The sequence below is a fragment of the Galeopterus variegatus genome, unplaced genomic scaffold (assembly GCF_000696425.1).
Source record: "Galeopterus variegatus unplaced genomic scaffold, G_variegatus-3.0.2 Scaffold4822, whole genome shotgun sequence".
NCBI lineage: Eukaryota > Metazoa > Chordata > Mammalia > Dermoptera > Cynocephalidae > Galeopterus > Galeopterus variegatus.
This window is the reverse complement of record NW_007730933.1, coordinates 142,006-167,620: the sequence shown is the minus strand read 5'-3', so window position 1 is coordinate 167,620 and position 25,615 is coordinate 142,006. Positions and strand designations below refer to the sequence as shown.

Here is a 25,615-nt window from a genome sequence, read left to right as displayed (position 1 = left end):
GTGAGGGGAGCTGTCACGTGGAAAGATGTCCTTGTTGACGAGATCACCCATGTTCTGCATTTGCTGTGGGCGTCCCGTCAAGTGTTTTCTTTGAGTTTTGCTGTCACTGTTGCTTTGTTTTCTCGGGCATCCTGTCTGCTTCTTCCAGAAAACCACCCCCTCCCCGCCCCCACCCGGCAGGCCCTTGAGGCTTCGTGGCGACCCTCCTGTGTGTTTGAGTCTGTGGTCTCCTGCCGCTTTTCTCACACCTTTTCTTTATGACGTTTCAGCCCATCCACCATTCACCATGTGCTTTAGAGTGAAATTCTACCCACACGAGCCCTTGAAGATTAAAGAAGAGCTCACAAGGTATTTTTCATTTGTTTGTATGTTTAACGTGCATCTTTAACCAGCCAGGGCCTCGAGGGTTCCAGGCCAGACACCTGTCCACAGTGGAGCGACTCAGCCAGGCCACATGGAATGCTTCTCTTCCACTGAATTGTCTTGGGGTTTTTTCAGACAATTGTCACTGAGTATAACGGATGGCACAAAGAAGCAGTGGCTCTGAGGGGGAGGTGCTCTCTGAGAACATCTGACAGTAGGTGCTAGAAATACACAGAAGAGCCGTCTTCAGGGGTGGGAGATTCCCTGCTAGCAGCCTGGCCTGTTGGATCCCAGTTCTTCTGGGAGGGAGTCAGTCACCTGATGGAGCGGACCCTCTGTCATCCTGCATTCCACTTGCTGAATGAGCGACTGGGGGGCGGCCTTCCTTCTGCTCCTAGGCTCTTCTCAGCCCAACGCTCTGAATTTTCCAGTCCTCGGACCTCCGCCTCCTGGGGGTTTGGCTTCTTTGAACAACCTGGGCAGACGTTGCTGAGCAGGGTCGCGTAGGGATGGCTGGTGCCTGGTGGGTCAGGAGCTCTCACCACCTAGCTCTTCATGAGACTCTGACTCAGGGACAGCAGTAATCACTATGTGCAGGCTTTTCATTGAAATGTGACATTTATTAGTTTTAGAAGTAGAAAGCTTTAATATCAAAAGAATAAAATTCAGAAAAGAAAATGTGCTGCTAGAGTTTATAATACCTTATTATACTCCAAAAACATAACTGTGAAGCAGTTGTCATCTTATTTTCATTATTGAAATTAATTGAGGCATAAAGAAATTGAATGATTTTTACTCGATCACTTTTATAGTCATCTCCCAGAACAACCTGCTTAGGTACAAATGTCGTCTTCTCTGATCGTTTACGGGGGGCTGTTTGGGGTTCTTGGATATTCTGCTTTCCTGTCATCCAGAGTCTCTGGCAAAGCTTGGCCGTAGCGGAGCTGAGGTGACTTTGGAAGGGAGCACATGGTTCTATTCTCTATCATTAATTTGCCCACAGCCATTTAGTAAGGTTTGTGCTGGGGTGGGGTGAGGAGAGGTGTGCGTGTATGGAAAGGAGGGTAATAGATAATGGACATTCTAAGTGGTTGGTATTTTGCAAACTGGCTTGCTTTTTTTTTTTTATTGAGGTAAAATTCACATGATATAAATTAATCTTGCCATTGTAAAGTGTACAGTTCCATGGCATTTAGTACGTTCACAGTGTTGGAAACCCATCACCACTGTGTAGTTCCAGAACATTCACACCACCCCAGAAAGAAACTCCAGACCATTGGCAGTCCCTCTGCATTCTCTCCTCCCCCAGCCCCTGGCAGCCGCTAATCTCCTGTCGGTTTCTATGGATTTGTTTATTATGGACATTTCATATAAATGGAATGTACAATATGTGGCCTTGGACTGCGTTTGGCTTGAAAAATTCATTTATCAATTTGATAAATTCTTCTGTGGTTCCTACTATTTACCAGGGAGCAGAAGCTGGATGAGCTACCGAGAGGGGAAGAGAGACAGGGAGAGAAAGAGAGGGCCTGTCCTGCCCTTGGGGTGCTAACAGTGTAATTAGGAAGGTCAAATCAAATCTAATGACTCACTTTTGTCATCTGTTTTCTGTGTAATCTTGTCTGGAGGATAAAAATTGAATATGTGTCACAATATAAATTACGGATGGATTTTTTGTTGTTGTTGAGAAAAGTCCTATTTGAAAGAAAAGAATGCAAAGTTTTAGTAGTTATTAGGGTTTAGAATTATTAGTGGTTTAGGTTATTATTAGGGTTATTAACCCTAGTTAAGCCTCTTTCAATTAGATTTGTTAGCATTTTCCTGCCATTGACTGAGTTTCTCAGGTGTGAATAGTGGGATATTGTGAACATTTTGATGTTTCCAAAAGAAACAAGGTGGCCCCTTACCCTTTCATAGGTAGAAATGTGTTTTTCTTAGTCAGTACAGTCCTTAGAATTCCAACTAATTTAGAAACAGTGGAATGCCTCAGATACTGATGGTATAAATGCTCCTCTTGAAGGTGTTTGGTTTTTCTTGTCTGAAAAGTTGTTTATTGTAAGATTAATCTAAAATTTGAGAAGAATTTAACATATGAGAAGTTAAGATCACATTCATAACCATGTTTAACAGTAAAGACACACTGAGAGGCAGGTTTAAAAGATCAAAACAACAAAAATACCCACAAAAAAGGATATTGGAAATAATTTTTTATCTTTCCTTTATCTCTCCATTTAAGCAATCATCTTATAATCCTTTAGATTTCTGGGGCTTTTGTAAATGCTATATAAAATTGAATGTAACCCAAAGTATGTTGGTTTAAAATTTTTTTTGGTGAGAACCATCTTTAAATTCACATTGGGTAGAGAAGCATCATCATTAATGGTGGCATGATAGTTTATACCCCAGATCCTCTTGTGTTTTTGTTGCTTAATCCTTTCATGCAGGAGTGATACTAAAGGAAGACGCATTGTGTGTGTGTGTGTGTGTGTGTGTGTGGCTGTCGTATTAAAAAATGAGCATCCTGAACCTGAAGCCCTTTATAAGGCTTAGTGGATTATGTTGAATCCACAATAATCTTTATCTCCAGAGATCACTGATATGAGCAAAGATTCAAGCTCTGACACTATGAAAGCTGATTTTATTTTCTCAGGAAGCTTTCATCAAACCTGACTTTTGAGTTATGGAATTAGAACCCAAACCTCTCACTCATCAGTAAATACTTACGTGAAACTATTTTTCACTACCAAATTCATCAAAAAGTAGAAATGAATGCTCTTATGTTCGATGCATACACATTCAACACAGAAAAGAAACCTCATGGTTTTCGGCCTGGTTGTTTACAGCCCCTAAAAAACGGAAAGATTTGATCAAGTATTTGTGTGACCTTGATATTCTGAGTGGCTAGGGCCGTGGTCCTCAAAGTGAGGTCCCTGGACCAGCAGCATCAGCATCACCTGGAGATTTGTTAGAATTGCAGATTCTTGGCCCCTGCCCCAGACCTACTGAATCAGAAACTCCAGGGGCAGGGCCCTGTGATCTGTATTCTCATAAACCCTCCAGGTAATTCTAAGCGTGCCAAAATTGGAGAACCACTACACTAAGGCAATTTAGATTTTCAAAAGTACCACTTTCTTTTGGCACATAAAGTGTATAATTCAGTGGTTTTTAGTAGGTTCACAAAATGTGCCACTACCACGACGATCTGATTCCAGTATGTTTTCATCACCCTAAAAGGAAACCTGGTACCCTAGCAGTCATTCTGTAATCTCCCCTTCCCCCTGTCCCTTGCAACCAGTAATCTGTTTTCTGTCTCTGTAGATTTGTCTGTTCTGGACATTGCATATAAATTAAATGATATAAGAGGTGGCCTTTTGGGTCTGGCTTCTTTTCACTTAGCATGATCTTTTCATCATTTGTCTGTGTCATAGAATCATATTCCATTGAGTTTGCCATCCCTGGAGAGTGGGAGGGGACACTACACAGACAACAGCTCTACCTGTGAATCAGCTGGCTTTCTGGCCTCACAGCCAAGTCTCTCTGGGGTTGATTAATGTGAATCTGTCTGCCCTGAGAAAGGATGGTGCAAGTCTTAGTGTACGACTGGATCTGTTTCCTGACTCTCCATTTCAAGCAGAACTTGGGCAGCATGTAGCTGAGGTGTGGGTGGTGACAATGGTGGCTGTGATTGCCATCGTGTGGGAGATCCTGCCAGGAGCAGCGGCCACTGGGCCTGTGGCTTTCCTCACTCCTTCTCCCGCCTCTTTGGAAAGTCTGAGCCCACCCAGATTTGGAAGCTGGTAAGTCCTGCTTGGCTACAGACACTTCAGATCCTGAATTCAGAGGGCCCCTCTCGGCTTTTCTCTGCTTATTCTTGGAAGGGCTTGGCGTGTCTGAGCCACTCCCAGAGCTGGGTAGGGCTCCGGTGATCCAGGAGGATAAAGCGTGAACAATCTTTCTCCTTGTCCTGGCTTCAGCCAAAACTCAGGGCAACTGCTTCTCCTTTTGTATTGCAGGTACCTCCTGTACCTGCAGATTAAGAGAGATATTTTCCACGGCCGGCTGCTGTGTTCCTTCTCTGATGCTGCCTACCTGGGTGCCTGTATTGTTCAAGGTAAGTCTGGCCATGGCTCACCCACACCAGCCCCCCATTGCTCTGGGCTGCAGAGCTCTGGCTGCTGGAGCCTCCCTCCTCCTCCTCCTCCTCCTCTACAGAGTGACAGGGATGGGGGAGTACATGGTCAGGAAGCAGGAGGCAGGGTGGCTTATCACTGTCTTGGTTGCTCACACTCTTCTGAAGAGTATGTTTTGAGCTTCAGTATGTTCTGAGTGTGTGAACAGCAGCCACTCACCAGTTTTGCTGCCTGCACACACTGAATCCAGTCAGCGTACACAACACATGCAATGCATTTTCCTTCATAACATAAATTGCAAAACAGACACACAAAATCCTTGGGATCTCTTTACACTCTTTCTTGGTAAAAGTCTCTCTCCTGTTTTTTCTACAAGACAGCACCGTGGAGGGATTGCACTTGTCTCCTCTGCCTGGTGTGCTCAGTCCCCAGTGAATGTTTGGGCTCCTGCTGGATAGTCAGAACTCAGTCCAGATGTCACTGCCTCCAAGAAGTCTTCCTGGACTCCTCTGTGTGTAGCAGTCTCCCTCCTGCACATCGTTCTTTCTCACATCTGTTTAGTTGTCTTGAAAGCACTTATATCTGACATGCTCTTGTGAAGTTATTTGGGGGCTTGCTGAGTGTTTCCTTCTATCTAATTCTGTGGGAGTAGGACTCTGGGTACCTTTTCCCCTGCAGTCTTCTGGTGTCTGGCACACAGTAGTTTCTGCACTGTGCTAAGTACATCAGGGCACTGGCCTAGATTGCACCAATGCATGCGTTATCTTTCTCTCTGTACTTGGCCAAGATTGTTGGTCACCTGTGGGGAGGTGTTCACCACCTCATTCATCCATTTGTTCATTTGTTCTCTAGACATTAGGTCGTAGGCACTGCAGTGCCAAGTCCCTGTGGGGAAACAGCCGTGGAAACAAACCATTGTGATGATGGTGTTCATGGCTAAATCAAGGGACACACAGGTTGTGTCCCTGCTATGAGCGCCCTCGGGAGGGCCCCGGACCCGGCAAGGATGGGTTAGGTATAGAGTACCCTGGAGTGGTGATGTCCCATGTCTGGAGTTCTTTTGGGATGAGTCCTCTCCAAACTAGGGGAACTGCCATTGCCCTTTAGAGTCACCATCCCTGACCCGACTCACCCTTGGGCTTCAGTCTCTGGACTTTTCTGGCAATTGAATTCTCTCAGAAAAGTACTAGGGCCTGTTTCAAACTTCAGGCCATCCAGTGTGCCATGTGTTGTCTGTAACAACCTTACCTTCAAAAGCTGTGTGTAGGAGAAAGAACCACAGCTGCCTACCCAGCTCCTGCGATGAGCAGTTAGAAGTCCTCATTCAAACGCCTTGTCCTGCAGTGGAGGTGAGAGTTACAGACCAGCTTCCCGGGAAGAGAACACAGGCCTGAGATGGGGAGATGTCAGTCTCGTCTCGTCAGCAGTCCTGCGTGGTTCCCGTGGTGTTTCTTCTCTAAGTCTTCTGGCCTTTACCAGGCTACTTATTTGTAGCATTCAGCAATAAAAGTCCATTGTACCTCACAAATTTTCTTGGAAAGAGAAGTGCCCCCCATAAACAACACCCTCCCTCACCAGCCACTCAGCAAGCTGACACTGACATTGAAGGTGACCCCGTTTCATACTGGTGGTCCATTACCCCATTACCTGTAGACAGTGCGGCTCTGGGTTATGCCGTCTCCTAATATTCAGGCCCTTACCCAGCTCACAGGGGCACGTGTGTGTGCCAGTGAGTGTGCGTGTGTAAGCGCTTTATGTATATTTCTTTTGGAACTCAGTTTAAATTAATCATCAGTTCACGGCCCACTAGCCTCATTTGGTCCCTTTGGGTTCATCTGTTGATTGATTGATTTCCCTTTTTTCATTATTCTCCTTTTCTGTTCCTAAGGGCAGCACCTGAGTTCATCTATATCTCTGTCCTTGCATACCTTCTTATAAAATGATTGGTTTATTATTTGTGTAGCCTCCGTGTTGTACAGTCGATCTCTTGGATGTATTCCTCCTACACAACTGAAATTTTGTATTGTTTTACTTCTTGGGGGAGGGTATTTTGACGCAGGATGAATGAGTGTGCTGCGAGCACGTAGTGCCTGAAGGGTAGGAGCACTGAGTGTGCGACAGAGCCTCGGAAAATCTGAAACAGCCCCCCAAATACCCATAGTGCCCCCATCTAGAAACAATGATTTGAGTGCCCATATTATACATATGAAAACAAGACTCAGAAAAGGTCAAGTGCCCAAGCTCACACATTACATCTGAAGTGGGAAATGAGCTTCTACACACGCAGCCTGTGGTCTTTTCATGGAACAAACACCTCTTGTTGGGTGAGATCATTCCAAACCCTTCTCTGGGGTGTGGGAGACACTCCATATGCACCCTGCTTGTGTTGCTGTTTTTAATCTTTCTCCTTCTCCTTTTTTTTTTTTTTTTTTTTTTTTTAACAGCCCCCCAAATACCCATAGTGCCCCCATCTAGAAACAATGATTTGAGTGCCCATATTATACATATGAAAACAAGACTCAGAAAAGGTCAAGTGCCCAAGCTCACACATTACATCTGAAGTGGGAAATGAGCTTCTACACACGCAGCCTGTGGTCTTTTCATGGAACAAACACCTCTTGTTGGGTGAGATCATTCCAAACCCTTCTCTGGGGTGTGGGAGACACTCCATATGCACCCTGCTTGTGTTGCTGTTTTTAATCTTTCTCCTTCTCCTTTTTTTTTTTTTTTTTTTACTGGTTACAGCTGAGCTCGGTGATTTTGATCCTGATGAGCATCCTGAGAATTACATCAGTGAGTTTGAGATTTTCCCCAAGCAGTCACAGAAGCTGGAAAGAAAAATAGTGGAAATTCATAAAAATGAACTCAGGTAATATGGGTAGATGTTTGTGAAAATGATGAGGGTGAGAATGTATTCTTACTGCAGGGGACGTGGAAATCGTGCTGTGAAGTAAAGATATTTGTAACAAATGGGGAGACTGTTTCAGGTGGCGAGCAGTATTTCTGGGCACTGCCAAGGACCCCCTGGTGTCCTCCGTCAACAACAATCTCAATAGTGTGTGGTCCCCTGGGCCTCTGGTTATGAACCGTCAGCAGTTATTGGAGCCGTATGTTTTCTTGCCCACATGGGTTTCCAGCCATCCTGCATTTCTGAAAGTGAAATCCAGGGTGAGTGAGAGACCCTTCTAATCTGACCTATGCATTACTTTTTGCCCTCCTGTGGCCATTGCTGGAAGCATTGTCTCCGAGTAGGATTCATTGACAAGACCCCCTTCACTGAACTGCTTTCCAGATGACAGATTCAGCACCTGCCCCTTCTTTCCTTGTCTGCGATGCTTCAAGATGTAACTACAGAGCAGTAGTGGTTGCAGTTGCAAAATTGCGTACAGTATTCACTGCATACACTTTGCACATAATGATTCATTTCATGTTCACAACAGCTTAGGAGATAGCTGCTATGGTTATTCCTTTATTAAAGATGAGAGAACTGAGGCACAGAGAGGGTAAGCAACTTACTCGAGGTCACACAGCCTGTAAGTGTCAGGGCTGGGATCTGAATTCAGGCAGCGTGGGTCTAGAGTCTGTGCTCTTCAGCACTGTGTGATGCTTCCACTCTAATAGGAAATAAAATGAAGCATGCACAGGAATCATTGCTAACTTGGAATTCAGATAATTCAAATATTCTAGTCTGTAACTAGAATTTAAATCCTGGATTCTGTGCAAATCACAGAAAAACTCATCTTGATAGTAATAGCAAGCATGGGCAATGTTATGCTGGGTATTGATGAAGAACTCCAAGAGCTGAGATACTTCCCTCTTCTGGGCCTCTGGCAATCATAAAGGAAAGAGTGTAGCAGAATTATGAATTCTGGAAAATAGCCGTCGCTTCCTTAGGGAGTGCCGGAGCTCCCTACTCTATGCAGGTGCTCCCCCTGCTGGTGAACCTGAGAAGAGAGCATGCGTGGGCACTCGAGGAGGCAGGGTATTTCAGCTTGGAGAACATGACCTTTATTCTTAGACATAAAGATGATTAGACATCAAAACATTGCACCGATTTCAGAAAGCAAACTGCCATTTAAATGGGTAATTTTAGAGTATCATCTCCTAATGAAAATCTTTGTTGAAAATATATGAAACTCTCACTACTCTTTTTACATTTTGAGACAAGCACGCAGGAGGTAAAAATAAAATTCCAATATCCATTTGTGGGGTTTGTGGCACAGCAGTGTCCTAGGGATCACAGGGTGAGAGTTGTTGGGTAAGGGAGTCACATCCACCCCCTCACTCTGCCCCAATCCCTGGCATCCACTGATCCTTTTACTGTCTTCACAGTTTTGCCTTTTATAGAATGTCTTATAGTTGCAATTATACAGTATTCTGTAGCTTCTACAGATTGGCTTCTTTCACTTAGCAATATGCATTTAAGGTTCCTCCATGTCTTTCCTGGATTGATAGCTCATTTCTTTTTAGCACTGAATAATATTCCATTGTCTAGATGTACCGTAGTTTATTTATCCGTTCACCTACTCAAGGACATCTTGGTTGCTTCTAAGTTTGAGCTGCTGTAAACATCCATGTGCAGGTTTTTGCGTGGACAGAAGTTTTCAGCTCTTTTGGGTAAATACCAAAGAGCATGATTACTGCATTCATGGTAAGAGTTTGTTTAGTTTTGTAAGAAACTGACAATCTGTTTCCTAAAGTGACTGTACCATTTTGTACCATTTTTCATTCCCATCAGCAATGAGTGAGAATTTCCGTTGATCTTGATAGCATTTGGTGTTGTCAGTGTTTTTGAATTTTAGTCGTTTCAATAGGTGTGTACCTAATAAGAGTTTTATTTAGAAAAATTTTATTGAGACATCTTTGGACCTCTTAGTATCCTGTGAACAAGAGGATGTGGAGATGTATCATTCACATTATAGAATAGATGTCAGTGCTAAAACCCACTGAGGCTAAATGATTCTTCTAGATCGAGGTAGTTAAATATTTTTTGTTTTCTGGGCCATATGGTATCTATTGCAGATACTCAGTTTTGCTTTTGTAGAGCAAAAGCAGGTGTAGACAATTCATAAATGAGTGGGCCGTGATTCAGTAAAACTTTATTGGCAAAATGGGCAGCAGGATAGATTTGGCCCATGGTCCTAATTCAATGGCTCCTATTCTAAACATGTGACAGAGCAGGTCTAGAATCAATTTCCATTTCATCCTCCTGCCTCCATAGGTAATTTTAAGATGAGAGCCATATTTACTTTTATTAATATGTGTGAAAAAGAATCTCTTGTAATCTGCAGACTTCATTTGAGTTTGGTGTGCAGAGGTGAGGTCCTAGCACGAGGACTGCTTTAGAAATAGGTTATTCCTCCTTCTAGAGCCCCCTGGTGGCTGGAGGGAGCCATTGCTGCGATCCCTGGGGATGTGACATTTCTGTTGTTTTGGGCCCTCTTGGTTTATCTTTTCCACAGCTCCAGTTGTAGCTATCTGGGTTAAAAGGAGACACTCATTCCATTAGTCCTGAGGGTGCTCAGGGGGCTGAAGATCAAGACTAAGGTTGATTTCACCATGAGGAGCCCTGATAGACTTCTCTGGGGGTATTTCCTAGAGTTTCTACTCAGCTAGCCTTGATCTTCCTCTCATCACCAGTTCATGAGGTTGGTCATTAGAAGCAAAGACATTTGCATTAACTTCAGTCATAGGTCATCAGCTTTTAAATATTCAAAAAGCTCAGTTGGTGGTAAAGTGGTTTTGATGAAATATATTCCTTGCCCTTAAAGAGCAGAAAAATCACCCAATTAGCCACCATTGTAATGATCTAATGTAGTGAGGTTTGTGCTGGAAGCAGTAATGACACTGAGTGTATTTTAAACAGAGTAATTATCTCTATTTCTCAAAACTCACGTTCTCTGTAAATCTTGTGCCATGGCTTCCTGGCGAGGAGTTATAATTTTAAAAATGTCTAGCTTTCTAGAAATAAGTGCCTTGCTATGAAAAATGTCCCTTACCTGTGCTACTGATAAATAGATCATAAGGGTCCCCTTAAGAAATGTTTTTGTCAGTTTTGAGAAGAATGTTTATTGTGTAAAAGGAAAGGGAAAGGTCCAATTATTTTACAACCCCTGTCTTTCTTAAGATGTGCTTTCTTTCTGTCATCTCTTCTCCCTCTCCCTGTATCCTTTCTCTTCCCAAGTTCCTTCAAAAACCCCAGAATCTTCCTCCCTGTTAGGTTATCAGATTCATTTTCTGTTGCTATTTTGCATAACACCATTATTGGGAATGGGTAGGTGGAATCATGTGGCATGAAATGCTTTTCTTGTGAAAACTAAGTCCTTGTATTATGTGGTCTAGAGTCAGGACACTTCTAGGGAAGGATGGACCAGGAGCAAATAGTGTGCACACTTGAGCCATTAACATTTTTTGTCTAACATGACTTAAAGGGGGAATGAGCAGTGTCAACAAATGCGACGTGGCGATGAAGGAGGAGAGAGGGGATGCATTGAAAGCAGGAGTCAGCCAAAAACTGTACACATTCTCTGAGTACCCCCGACATGTGGTTCTAACTTATGCATAGAGTCGAAGGCTCTGAACTTTCAGTGAGACTTTAACAACACATTTACCCACCCATCTATTCACTCGCACACCCACCCATAATTCATTCATACATCCACACGCCCGTCCATGATTCTCCCGTGATCTTTCCATCCATCCCTTCGTACAACAAATATTCACTGAAGGGCCACTTTGCGTGGGGACTGTATGAGTGTTGGGTGGCCTAGCCCAGATCTTCAACCACTTCACCAAGCCAGGATGCCCTTTATCATCCGCACTCCCATGACCTCATGTTTTGAAAAGCTGCATATAAAAAACAATATTCATGAGGCAACAATTAATTTACTTTCTAATTTTTGTTAGTCAAAGACTGCTACAACTACCATTTAGAGCCTTTGACTACCAAAATGTTACTGGCCAAAAGCAAAGGTATGTAACACTCAGTTACTACACTTGAGGGGCCCTCAGAGTTAAAAGCCTGAGTTATAAAATGACAGTCCTTGGACTACACCCTGACCCAGGTGTATGGACTGTGGGCCAAATAATAGTTTTAAAAAATGGAATCAGTTGCCATAAAGTTCCAGCTTTACTTGCATCTGGGGGATTTGGTAACATAAGCCCCTGAGCCCTCTGTGACCAGGCTCAGCAGTGACGCCTCTTTACAGAATCTTTCATTCTCTGAATCGCCACCATCACTGTTCAGCCAGTTCAGTTCCTGCCTCCATTGGTATTGAGTTTGCGGACACTGTCTTTTACAGATAAGGAAACAGCGTTCTGAGAAATCAACTTATCCAGAGCTACACAATTATGAAACAGTAGAACTTGACCTGAAGTCTGAGTTTTTGTGTATCGTGCTCGGATATCTTTCTAAGTTGCTGTTCTCTTATACGTCCTGTCCCTGCCTAGCCCCAGGGTAACACCACTGTCTAGCTCATAGCATGGTACTTATCCAAATTTGCAGTGTTTTATCTAAAGCCCTGCCTAGAGATAGTCCCTGATGGTCCCTAAGGGGTTTGCAAGAGATAATGTCCCTCTCTAGGTAAAGCATTGGAAATGATAGACTGGGGCCTCTCACTTCTGTTCTACTTAGGATGTGGAAGGGCATAAGGCATCTGTCTCTCCTACCACCAAAATAGCACCAACAAACTGTACAAACAAAAGCATCATGCTTTTTAATCTATCTGAGAGCTGGAGATGCAAAGAAACCAAAATGAGCTAAAACCCAGAATGTCCCTTGTAGGTGAGCAGAGACCCACAGTTGCTTTCAGTTCTGGCGGAGCGAGGGAAGGAGGAGGAATACACCATAGGTGGGGGTCAGGGCAACTAGTGAAGGGCATCTAGCACTCCGAGGCACGGCAGACCTTCAGCCAGGGCGGGGCAGCCCTTGCCAACAGCAGGGGACAGGATGGCAGGGAGGAGAAAGATCTCCAGAAGTCCAGAGGTCTGGGAATGGAACTGAACAGCACAGGAGTCACCTGCAGTCCAGAAAGTCCACAGCCGGGCTGTGAGGCTTTGAGAGCTCCGTGGGGTCTCCTGGGTGCTGGGACCCCAAGCCCTGCTGAGGGCAAGCCCTCCCAGCCATCTGAAGCCAGTGGTAAGGAAAGTCTAAAGCTGCAACCAAGTTGCAGCAAAACGTGATCTAACTCACATTGAGAATTCTACTTTTCAGAAGTAGAAGACCATTAAATTGCTCTCATACCCATGAATTTAACTCTGGAGGCTGTAGGCTTGGATGGGTCAGGTAAAGCCGGACCCAGCCTTCTTTTGCCAACTGTGCCCCACACAGTCCAGGTCACTGCAGACTTGCAAGATCCACACTTCGTTCCATAGTTACTGTTCACTAGTAATTTGCCTTCACTCTTAGGATGCTGTTCATTTTTGTACTTGATGTAACAGTTGTGAAAGGAGGGTCAGTAAGCGAGAGACTCGTTCCATAGTTACTGTTCACTAGTAATTTGCCTTCACTCTTGGGATGCTGTTCATTTTTGTACTTGATGTAACAGTTGTGAAAGGAGGGTCAGTAAGCGAGAGATTGTTGTTCTTTGGCCTACACGCTCAAGACAGCCAGAAGGGAGATATGTAACTAAATACATAATTACTTGGCCTTACCTAATTTATTAGAAAAACATACCTTTGGAGAATTGTTAGCATTTAAAAAAGAATTCAACTAATGTCTTTACCTCCAACTGTCTTGTTAGGGACACCATTAATCTGAGCAGAACATTTCTTGGTGCAAGATTTAAAGGATAGAAAATCATTATTTTCCATTACCAAACAGAGTTTTTGCCAAAAACAAACGTCCACTGGGAGATTCAAGGGGGGAAAAAAAATCCATAAACATTTCAGTTTAATTGATCTTAGTGTCTTCCTGAAAAACAGATCATTAAATGGTTTCTCCCTCGGTGACTTGGGGGCCTCAGGAGTCCCCAGTGCTATCAGGGTCCCTGCCTTTCCTCCTTTGGTTTTGATCCCTTTGGCTTCTCTGAACATTTGCAGTTTACCTCTCCCTGTGTATGACCTTTTTCGATGAGGTCTTCTAAGTGCTTAGCCGGGGGAGATCTGCAGTCAAACCCAAAGCAAACGATACTGACTTGAGGATTTTTGTTCTAAAGATGGGCCTTTGCTTTGCTGTAAATATCTCGATGTCCTGCCTGACACTTCCCCTCAGCTGTGTACAAGGCTGGTAAGGGAACAAATGCTATTCTGAAGGCAAGGACACAGCATACGATGCTCACTGCTTTACATCTTTACACCACAGCTCAGAGGCAGGTGCTGTTTTTACCTTCATTTTACAGAATCAAACAGACAAGTCTTCTGTGATTCTCTATCCTGTGTTCTGGTCCCAGATAAGAGTTCAGACTTTTTCTGTCCTGGGCCAGATAGTACATACTTTAGGCTTTGCAGATCGTGCGGTCTCAGTTACTACTCTAGTTTTGCCATTGCGGCGTGATGGCATCCATAGACAATATGCAGACAAATGGAAGTGGCTGTGTTCCAATAAAACCTTCTTTATGGACACTGGAATTTGGAGGTCATGTCATTTTCTTGGGTTGTGAGATAGTGTTCTTCTTTTGAGTGCTTAAACCATGTGAAAATGCAAAAACTGTTCTTAGCTTGAGGGCTGAACAAAATCAGGCGGTGATCTGGACCTGGTCTGCAGGCTCTAGTTTTAGATTAAAATGGAGACCTCACTGATCTTCAGTCTAGTCTAAATATTAGTCACCTGGCTTTATCATTGAAAAGATGCAGTGTTTAGAATTTGAATAAAGTTTTTTTATAAAAAAAAAAATAGAAACCACGTCATTTTACTGGCAGATGGCTCTTGGCCATGAAGTATTGGTACTGATGGGTTACAAGCCCTGCAAAGCATTTGGAACTAGGCCAGCTTGCATTTGCATCCTGCTTCTGCACTTACTAGCCGTGTAACCTCAAGCAAGTCATTTTCTTCTTTAGGTGTCAGAATCCTCATGTATAAAATGAAGATGAGAATTCCTCCTTTATGAATATATATTGCTTGAAAATGTAAAAAATTATATACTGCTTGGAATAGTAGGGTTTAGTAAAAGATAGCTCTGCCCCAAACAGGACAGTGGTTACTAGCACTGTGGGAAGGGGGGTCTGTGAGGGGGGTTAGCGAGAAAATTGGACACAAAGAATGATTACATTTTGTAGTGATGAATATGTTAATTATCCTGATTTGATCATCACAGATTGTACACAAGTGTTAATAGTCAACTCTGTACCCCACAAACATGTATAATCAATTATGTTTCAATTAAAAAAATAGATAGCTCTGCATGTATATCTATTATATTTCTCACCAATACTGTTTAGTTTAGGGGTAATTTTAGACTGCATAGTATTTCATCCAATGATTCTTTTATTAAAAAGGCCGGAATTTCCTCTTAATCTGTAAGACCGGCCCAAAAGCACGAATCTTAACTTGATGGGAAGGCTCATCTCGCAAAGACCAGGAGGCACAGAGATCGATGCACAGGCAAGAGGTTTTTATTTCCAGCATGCTGGAGGTCGCCCCGTTTTCAGGACAGGAGCGGCCCCCAATTCACAATGCAAGCAGCTTTTATACAGTTTTTTGAACGGATATTGTGATAGGATCAACTGTTGGTTATCTGTGGTGCTTTTAGATTTACAGGTGGGCTTCAGCTGGCGCCTTTTGGGTTTACAGGTGGGTTTTAGCAGGCTGGCACCCCTTTAGCGCATTTCTCAATTGTTTACCTTCCCCGGGGCCTTGCTTTGAACCAGCTATTTCCTGTAACCGGTGGGGGGGCTATTAATGTTTAGTGCGCTTGGGCCTGGCCTTTGTCACGGCCCCTGATAAGCTGCATTGCTTATGCATTGTTTAGTGTGCTCGGGCCTGACCCTTGTTCTGGCCCCTAAAAAAACTGCTTTGCTTATTATGCATTGTTACAAGACTGCGTACATTAAGGTTATATTTTCCTACAATTCTACTACTTATATCCTATGCCCCCCCCTTACATTACAATTTATTTCCAACAAATCATTATAAAACATAGCACATAAAAGAGCATATAACTGAGTATATATGATATATGTATGATTTAAAGAATAATTGAAAAAGCACTGTGACCCCCAGCTCTGCTCATGAATGAGCATTGCCAGCGGCTCTGAAGTCTATGTGGCCCCCTGAGACCACCTCCTCCCTCCTCCCATAAGGACACTGCTGAATTTTGGGTTCGTCATTCTCTTCTCTTGCTTTTATAAATGCACTTCACACATATGTATTGGTGAACAATGCATTGCCTTACTTTTGCCTATTTTTCACTTCCACGTAAATGGACTCATACTCTATTCTTGTATCTCACTTTTCCCCATCACCACTATGTTTTTGAGGCTCTTCCACACTAATGCGTACAGCCTCAAGCTTTGTTTTCTCTTCCATGTAGTTAGTTCTGTATTGTATGAATGTGCTGTGTTTTGGGTATTCATTCTCTTGCTGATGGATGTTTGGATTGTTTCCAGGGTTTTTTTTTTTTTTTTTGCTATCACAAAGTTACTGTGGCTTCTTGAATAATTCTCTGGAGCATATGTCCGGGAGTCCCTACTCTAGGTACAAACCTACATGCAGAATTTGCTGGGCCATAGAGTTAGCACAGCTTCAGCTTTTCTAGGAAGTGGCTGCTTGTTTGCTAACGGGGTTGCTCCAGCTCACATTCACACCAACAACTGGTGAGGGGCACTGTGCCCCACACTTTTTTCTTCCTTTTTCTTTTTTTCTAAAACTCTTAAAAATTGAAGTATAACAAAAAGTCAGAAAATTGTGCAAAACATAAATGTAAGCTCAGTGAATTGTTACAAAGCAAGCATGTATGTAACCACCACCCAGGTCAGAGAGAGCTGGCAACACCTAGGAAACCTCCGTTATGCCCTTCCCAATATTTACCTTCTCTTTCTTCCCCAAAGGTAATCGCATCTCTCTGATTCAGCACTTTTGTTTTGTTTTGCTCATTTTTGAAAGCCATAGAAATGGAATCATACAGTGTGTGTTCGTTTATGTCTGTCTTGTTCAATTTTATTTTTGTCGTATTCATCCATCCTGCCGTGTGTAGCTTTAATTCATTTATTTTCATGACTGTGTAGTGCTCCATCGCCTATTCATTCCACTGTTCGTAGACATTTGAGTTGTTTCCTGTTTTTTGCTATTACAAATAACACTGCTATGAAAATGTTAGATATTTCTTGGTGCAACGTGCACTAGTTTCATATGTTGCATATGTAACTGTGAGTGGTACTGCTGTGTTATAGAGTAAACACGTTCAACTTTAGTAGATAATGCCAAAGCATTTTCCACATTCACTCTGCTGAGTTGCCCTTCCACCACCAGCACTATGTGAGGGTTGCTTGTGCCGATGTCCTCACTGGGGCTTGGTTTTGTTAGTCTTTTTCATTTTAGCTACCAGATGGATATGTTAATGGTTTCTTATAGTTTTAATTTGCATTTTCTTGATATGAAGAGGTTAAGCACATTTTCAAGTACTTGTTGGCTATTTAGACATTCTATTTGTTAAGTGCCTGTTAAGTCTTTTGACCATATTTTTCTGGGCTATCTGTTTTTTGGTTTTTGTTTTAATTTTGTTTATTAATTTATAGAAGTTTTAACAAAGGTTTTAGACAGGAGTCCTTTTTTGGTTGTTCACCTTGCTGATTCTTTTCCCATACCATGGCTTGCCCTTCTCACCCTGGATGGCATCTCCTGCTGGACTGAGGTCCTGGAGTTTGGTGGTCCTCAGAGCTATGCAGCTCTGGTGCTCTGTTGCCATCTGGGGCTGCGTGTTTGCGATTGGAAATTAGGTGCTCATCAGATTTAGGAAGGACAGGGAAGTGGTCAGAAGGAGACCACCTAGGCAAGGGAAAATTACTCACTTTCCACTGTGAACTTCCAAATGTAACCTTTCACAACTAATGTGTTCCCACACCGAATGCAAAAAAAGGGTGTGCTTAAAGCTGAACCTGAATGCTAAGAATAAACGATGTGTGGCTGATGAAAAGGCATGGACGTTAGACCAGTACTGCCAATGGCTAGCTCTCTAGAACAGAGGAGTCCTTACTCGTGTTTGGCAGAATGAGGGCTTTTCAAGAGAAGTGGGAGGGTCATCCCGGAGCAGAGCTGATCAGCTGCTCTGGCTTTGGTCCTGGTTCACTTTGGCCATGGTCTGGGTCACTGAGGCTGAAGTTTTGCATTAAGGCCACCAGAGTGGGTTCTGCATAGTAAAGTGCTGGATAGCACAGTTTCAACTGTTTTGTCCCTAGATAGGGAGTGACATGAGGGTATAAGTAAATGGGGGGAGGGTGAGCGAGAGAGAAAGTGCCCAATAATATGTTTTCAGTAATTATCTGTATGGTTTATTTTTTGGCAAAAGGTAAGATATTACTTCAAGAACTTATGAGAGAGCTGTGGAGAAATACCTGTGTATTGAGAAAACTTTCAAAAAATCCCTTTCTCCTTCCTGTAAATATAGTTGGTGAGTTTCTTGAGTCTTTTGTTAGTTTATCAAGAGGAAAAATAATTATAATGACTGTGTCTTGAAAAGAAAAGAATTGAAGAAATGGCCCAAAATAGGAATTGTTGGATTAAAAGGGCTCACACACCACTGATCAGGACAAATGAATAAAGATGCTCCTTATATATATCACAGTGAAATTCCAGAACCCTGGACCTGAAGAGGAAATCCTGAAAAGCTTTAGAAAGGCTTCATTTTCCTAAAGCAGGTATTTGAATGGATTCCTCAGGAGTATTCTGTAAAGGGTGAATTTAAAAATGATATTTTCTATTAAAAGAAAAAGTAGCATATGTGGCAACCTTCCCTGCCTTCTCCAGGTCTCTATGGATAACAGAAAAAGCACTGGGAAGGGCATGCCGGGAAGACTACCATCGTTGCATCAGATGCCCTGAGATATCTCTGGAAGTTAGGAAGCAAAGGGACCCAGACACGTACCCAGGATGGGTGTGGTTCTTTGTGCTGCGGGCAACTCGTGCACAGAGCAGCCATCACAGTGAGTGGACATGCCTTTGGAGCAATTGGACAACTTTGACCTCTTCCTCTGGGTCCCTTGTGCTAAGTCACGGGCAGCAGGCTTGAGCTGGAGGTACCCTGTGTGTGGGCAACACCCAGAAGGAACTAGAACCTTCAGCCCCAACTCAAGTTACTGATACACACTCTTCCCACGTGGCGCATACCACTCTTCCCTGTAAGCTCTGGAGGCCACTGCATTAAACAGATGCATCAAATGCAAAGATGAGCATCCAACCAAGAATCACCAGACAGTTAAGGAAACATCCACTCATATACCACTCTTCCCTGTAAGCTCTGGAGGCCACTGCATTAAACAGATGGATCAAATGCAAAGATGAGCATCCAACCAAGAATCACCAGACAGTTAAGGAAACATCCACTCAGTGAATGAGAGACTCTGAGCCAGCACACAAAGGACCTGCACCAAGAAAGCCACATTAATGGAGCAAACAAGAAATGAAGTGGTAATCCTCAGAGGAATAAGAGAAACTTATGACTGTGGAATAAGGAGAGGCTGCTATTTCAAGGTCCAAATGGAAATTATATTGAAAATAAAATATTTAATTGTTTTTTAAAAAATACTTATAAATGAGATGAAAAGCAGAATGCACATAGCTGAAGAATAAATTAGTAAGCTGGAAGTTTGAATTAAGAAATAATTCAGAATATAGTACCAAAAGACATATGAAGAATGAAAAAAAGGTTAAAAGATGTGGAGGATAGATCTAGGAGTTTGGAAATCCATTTACTAGGACCTCTCAAAGAGGAGAAGAGAGAGTGGTCGGGGGTGAGGGAGGAAATGGGGAAGGGGAGGGAAGAGTCAAAGAAATGATCAAAGAAAGATACAAGTTGTTGAATTAAAAGGGTCAACACAGTGATGATTGTAATGAATAAATAAGGATGCTCCTTGACATATGAGACCAAAATTTTGGTACATTTAGGGGTAAAGAGAAGATCTTGGGAGGCTTTAGGGAGAAAGCTGATTTAGAGGCGTGACGACTCAGCTGTCTTGAGAGAAGTTGGGGGGGGTAATCTATCTCTCAGGAGGAGTTTGGAAATAAATTTAATATTGGAAATATAATTTTACACTTTGAAAATAAAAATGAATTCCAGTTGTTTTCCATAGTAAACTCTTCTTGGTTGTTAGAAATATATATAAGGATAGTTCAAAAAGTTCATGGAAAAATAAAATTAAAAGATAATCTTTCCATGAATTTTTTTTTAGCAACTCTACATTCTTCTTTAAATCTATTTTATTTTATCAATATACAATGTAGTTGATTTTCGTGTCCCTTTCCCAATTCCTCGCTCTCCCCTCCCTCTCCCCCGTCCCACCCGTCAACATCATATCTGTTCACGTGTCTCCGTGAACTTTTTGAGGTACTCTCATAATTATCCCCGGGGAATGGTTCAGATTCTCTAACATACATGTGGGATATTAATGTCAACCAAAGTGGGGACTTGGTAATGTTGCGCGATCCTGGTTTAGAAGTTAGCCCTGAAAAGGCTTCACGGTCCAGGGCTGAGGCCAAGACCTTGTTTACCACCCAGGAGAACAGCACTAGGACTAGTGGTTTAGATTTTCTTTCAAAATCCAGGGCTCTCCATGGAATGGTTGACAGTTCTTTTTGCCGGATGGCTCTGTTTGGGCTTGTTGATGGAGTTAACAGGATTGCCCCGTTTCTACCCTGAGCGGGAAGGAATGCCATTTATCCGGGATAATCTTCTTTAAAGAGTAGGAAAGAACAGATGCTGAGATTTATTTCATATTAAGATTGAGTTTGCAAGGGCCTACTTATTGGTAACTTGGTAACCTTGATTAACTGTACGGGTCACAGGAGTACTCAGAGTACCTGTGGACTGATTACGGAACAGTTAGCTAGAGAACATGAGCTCAGATTCCTCAGCAAAGGATCCTCATAGTGGGAAATAATCATCAGTATTACTGATTACTATTTATGTAGGGATTTTTCTCTTTATTTCGTTTAGAATATCGTATTTTATTGTATGAAGGGACTCCATGATTCTATGATTTTTCTGTTTCAACTGCCTAAACTTTTCTTGTGTGATTTTAGAGGCCAGAGCCCACCGGTTGCTGAATTCAACTTACTCCTGAAAGCTCACACTTTGGAAACCTATGGGGTGGATCCTCACCCGTGCAAGGTAAGTGCCCCACATGGCAGGTAACCCTGTAGTGATTGATTTGGCCCCAAGAGCATTAATTGGTGGCAGAACCCTCTTAGGAGATTTCCACAGCCTCATCACAACCCTTAAATGAAGGGACAACAGCGGGCTGTAGCCTCATGTTTTGGCAGGTGATTTTCTCCATTGGTGTCTTCCAATTGCTGCCTAATTGCTGTGTAGTAGCCACATTTTCCTAAATTAACATACATGGATTGATTCATTCATTCATCAAGTGGATGGGATGGTTTCACTCCGAGAAGTTACAGATCCTGACAGATTTACTTTCAAGGTCATTGCCAGCAAGAATGCAGTCCTTAAAAATCAGAAAGTGGAAGAAAAAAAGAAAGATTTCAGATTACATTTTGGCATCAGGAGTGCTTGTTTGCCTTTTTTACTTGTACTATTTGACGGTATTTCTCTCAAGGGTGGAACACAGACCCATTTCTATCAGAATCACCTGGGGCCCACCTCAGAGCAACTGAATTGGAATTCTGGGGGGTGCAGCCTGGGAAATCTGCCTTCTTATCAAGCTCCCAAGTAGATGCTTATGTGCACATTTTCCAGAAATGTTTTATGCAAGCAGTGTTTTCCTTTACCTATCTTAAACTAAGTATGCATCGGCCAGACACTAATCCTGTTCCTAAACTAAGCATTTGTATTAGCCAGACTATTAAAGTTTTTGAGTTATACTAGAACATTTCTTTCCCCAGGTGGGACCCTCTAATATGAGGGTACTTCAAAAAGTTCATGGAAAATGCATGTTATCTTTCGATTCTGTTTTTCCATGAACTTTCTGAAGAACCCTGTAGTATTTGGCAAAGTACTGGTCCTGTAGCTCTCGGCGCAGGCTGCTCATTTGAAATACCTGGGGAGCTTCATGAACTCCTGTGGCTGAGAACACTCCCCCCCCACCTGTTATGGCAGGATCTGTGGGGTGAGGACCCGCCTCCCCTGTTGATTCCAGTGTGCAGCCAAGGCAGAGAGCCAGTGGTGCTTGCCCAGATTGGCATATGTGTCCTTTTGTTCTGCCCACGTGGTTGCTTTAGAATAGTTGCCAGCCGCCCTTTCCTAGTAATGGTATTCATCAGTTTATTCCAGTGGTGCTTGCCCAGATTGGCATATGTGTCCTTTTGTTCTGCCCACATGGTTGCTTTAGAATAGTTGCCAGCCGCCCTTTCCTAGTAATGGTATTCATCAGTTTATTCCATAGAGTGAATTAGATTTTATCCAGAGATTTGAGCTCCTCTGTTTATTTATTTATTACTTAGAGACTGACTTGATTTTGTTGTTGTTTTTGTTGTTCCTTGTCCTTTATTTAATGTATCCATGAGATGTTTAGTTTTTTTGTCCTAGGCTGGAAGCAAAGTAGGCTTTTCTGGATGTATTTTTATACTTACATTGCTAGAAATTTTGTGTGGGGTTAAATCAAGTTAGATTGGATGCTCAGGGCTTTGGTTTCATCACATTAGGGTGCTAGTGGCAACCAAGAACAGTTTACCTACATTAAAGAGCAGATCTGAGAACACAGGCAGCCCCAGAGACACTTGTAAATAGACACAGTGGTTTGGGACTACTCTGTGTTTTCCCAGGAGGTTCCTGGATAGGCAGAAGGTCCATTCCTCAAAGGGAATAGCTATGTGTTCCTGGACCTCGCCCAGTTTTGGAAGTCCTGCTCTTTGAAGTTCCATCTTAGAAGTTAAGTTTATTACTGAAGTCGTTGGAATTAACCTGAAAGTAACACAGGGTGAAGATGAATAAGCACATCATTTCTCATTTATTTTATTTCCTCAATCCAAACAGTTTCTTTTTTCCTATTTTTTTCAGGATTCAACAGGCACAACAACATTTTTAGGATTCACTGCTGCAGGCTTTGTAGTATTCCAGGGAAATAAGAGAATCCATTTGATAAAATGGTGAGTGTTTCTTTGGAAAACTGGCTTGCCATTTTTCTTAATCTTGTTTTACCCCCTCTCCACTTTGGCTTTTTTGGAAATGTCAGGAAGAATGCCTAGTATCTACTTCTTTGCCTTGGGGCTTTATTGTAAAGTGATTTATCATCTATAAATGAAACCTGATCTAGGTTGCCCTTAGTGGGGAATAGGATTTGTCAAATTGAGGAGTCAACTCAGGAGACCTGGGCTCAGGAGCTCTGCCCCCAAAGAGAAGGCTTCCAGGGAATCCCCCCAGTAGCTTCTATGACTATGGCCAAAGAGTGGACATGGGGTGGACCAGGGTGGGGTTAAGGTGTAAGTTCCCTTGAGCCACTCAGGACCCACTGTCTCCACTCACTTCTCTCCATCTCCTCTTTTGCTGAGTCCTTGGCACAAACTCACCCTTTGTTATCTGGTGTATCAGTGAAGGTGTTTTTGGCAAAAAGTTACAGGACTGTCTACTCACAATGGCTTACAAAAAGAAGCACTGGTTGGCACACAAAGCAGAAGTTCCAGAAGTGAGGCAGTTCCATGGTCTGTTAACTGCTGGACAACACCCTGAAGGATTTAGGTCTCCATTTTCTTCTCTGCCATCCCAGGGCGGTGGCTTTGTTCTAGGACTTGTGCTCCTAACATGGCTATGCATACAACTCTGTCCTTCGTGTCTTCACGCAGCAGTGCCCAGAGCCTGGATGAGGGCAGCCCTGTGCATGTGTCTCCCAAAACAAGGACAACTTTTTCAGAAGCCATCTAGGAGACTTTCTGTGTATCTAATTGGACAGAATTGGGTCACATGTGCCTACTTAAACCAGTCCCTGCTGAAAAGAATGGGCCTGGGTTGGTCCAGTCAAGGTCTGCACACTTGGGGCTGGGAAGAGCATGCTGTGCATGAACAGTGACCTCGAGGAAGGATGAAGCTAGGCGTGTCAGTAAGGACGAGGGAGGATGCAGTGAGGGAGGTGACCAGCAGTGCCCCCTGTGTCCAGTCTCAGGGCAAGATGGATTTGGTAAAGCGTGGGGAAGGCTGAACCTTACATGTGCACTGGAATATTATCAAGGCTTGCTCTTGCCCATGCATCTTGACTCAGTTCCCTGTCTGATGGCCCCTGACAGGCTTGTCACCCCTGAGTCTTACTGGCTTGTGGGCTCAGCCTGTGTCCTTGGGTCTGAAGTTCTTACCTATAGGCCAGTGGCCATCCTCAGACCTGGGCTGGAACTTACCCTCCCTGGCACTTACCCAAACCTCAGTTTCATGGTTCTATTAGCATCAGCATTTCTCCCAGCGCCTCTTTATCTGATCCCTTTCCTTTCTCAGCACCAGCCTTCCTTCCAAGGCTTCTCTACTCCATTAGCATCTGTCAGCTCTCTGTACCCTGCTCCCTACATCTGCTGTATTTTATGGTCAACCTTCCCTCTCTAAGACCCCAACCTCTCTGCATAGCTTCCTTGCCCTCTCTATTGTTGTCTTTTACTCAGTTCATACTTTCAGCCCCTCTCTGTGCCCGCTTGTTCTCTTCTTCCACAATCAGCATTCTCAGAACTCTATTTGCCTTTAATGCGTCTCCTAACTTCCCTGAGCTTGAGCGTTCTCATTCATGAAAAGGGGATCAGTTATGTCTGGCTGCCTCAGAGGGAGGGGAGGAGATGGAGAAACAAATGAAATCATGTGTGTGGAGCACTTTGTAAATTTGGTGTGATTTGTGAACCATCGAGCATCATATACATTTAACATGGTGTGCTATCCAGTTTTCTTCTCTGTATTTTCAGCACCTTGCAAAGAAGTTCCAATGTTTTTTTTTGTCTTTTTTCGTGTCCGGCAATGGATCGCAACCCTCAGTGTCGCACCCGTACCGGACCGGGACCGGCAACGGGATTGCAACCCTCTGCGTCGCTCCCGCCCCTCGCTCAGCCAGTGAGCGGGAACCGGTCTGTATGTGGGATCCAAACCCTCGGCGGGAGCGCCACCACGCTCCCAAGCGGCGCACTGTAGCAGTGCGCCACCGGGCCGGCCCCCAGAAGTTCCAATGTTAATCACCTTCAGTTTATTTCAGAATAGCTTCCCTAGGGATTTCTACTGACTTTGGGGAACCTGGGTAATTTGGGGACTTCCCAAATCCTACCCTAGGACTGCAAATGGCTTGGGGGTCCTGAAGGGTGTTAGATCTTCAGGTTTCTGAATTGCATGAGCCTGGAGTAATCGGGTTAGAACCTGACATGTCTCGAGTGCAGATTGATTGTAGATCTCCCACTCTGTGGGCTTTCTTATTTCCTGTGCACCCTGCAGAGTGGAGATGGATTGTCTCTGGACCATTTGTTTCTGGCTTCTGCATCTTGTCTAAATCTTGGTGTTCCTGATGGGGTGTTGATGAAGACCCCATCCTCTGCAGCCTCTGTTTAGGCACATGTGTTGTAACTGCCATGTACGTGTTACTAAAACAAATTTTCCTTCCACATTAATCCTAGTTTGTTTGTTTGTTTGTTTAAAAAAATCCAGTGAGTTTGTCACTCTTGCAAATCCTCTAGCTAAGTTAAAACAGCTTCATGTGACCTCACTGTTCTTTTTTCCCCAGGAAAAGCTCAGGGGCATGAATTCCTAATCCCAGGAATTAGAAATCTCTTCTCTTTACACACATCTTCTCATCAAGGAGGTGACCTGGAGTCTACATTCCAGACAGGTTTTAATCGAGCAGCTCCTTAAGATGAAACCTAAAGTCACTCTTTTGACCATAATTTGTCATTCATCAAGTTGTTCTCACAATTTTGAGCTTCTCAATATACGAGATCTTCAGAAAATCCATGGAAAGATGCATATTATCTTTTAATTAAAATTTTCCATGAACTTTTGGAAGTACCTCGTATGAAAAACAACTCTTTTGTAAACAGGGAGAACAGGAAGGAAAGTTTTGCAGTG

General features: G+C 43.3%; 1 protein-coding gene across 1 annotated transcript in view; it reads left to right on the top strand.

Moving 5' to 3' along the window:
- The first annotated feature begins 275 nt into the window (after positions 1-275).
- LOC103603841 (FERM domain-containing protein 3-like) overlaps positions 276-25,615 on the top strand; it is a 79,288-nt gene continuing 53,948 nt past the window's right edge. The window contains exons 1-5 of the mRNA XM_008588430.1: positions 276-348; positions 4,377-4,474; positions 7,239-7,362; positions 20,665-20,752; positions 22,598-22,686. Coding sequence (XP_008586652.1) covers positions 287-348; positions 4,377-4,474; positions 7,239-7,362; positions 20,665-20,752; positions 22,598-22,686 — 461 coding nt within the window. The 5' untranslated portion in view covers positions 276-286. The remainder of the gene's footprint in view (positions 349-4,376; positions 4,475-7,238; positions 7,363-20,664; positions 20,753-22,597; positions 22,687-25,615) is intronic.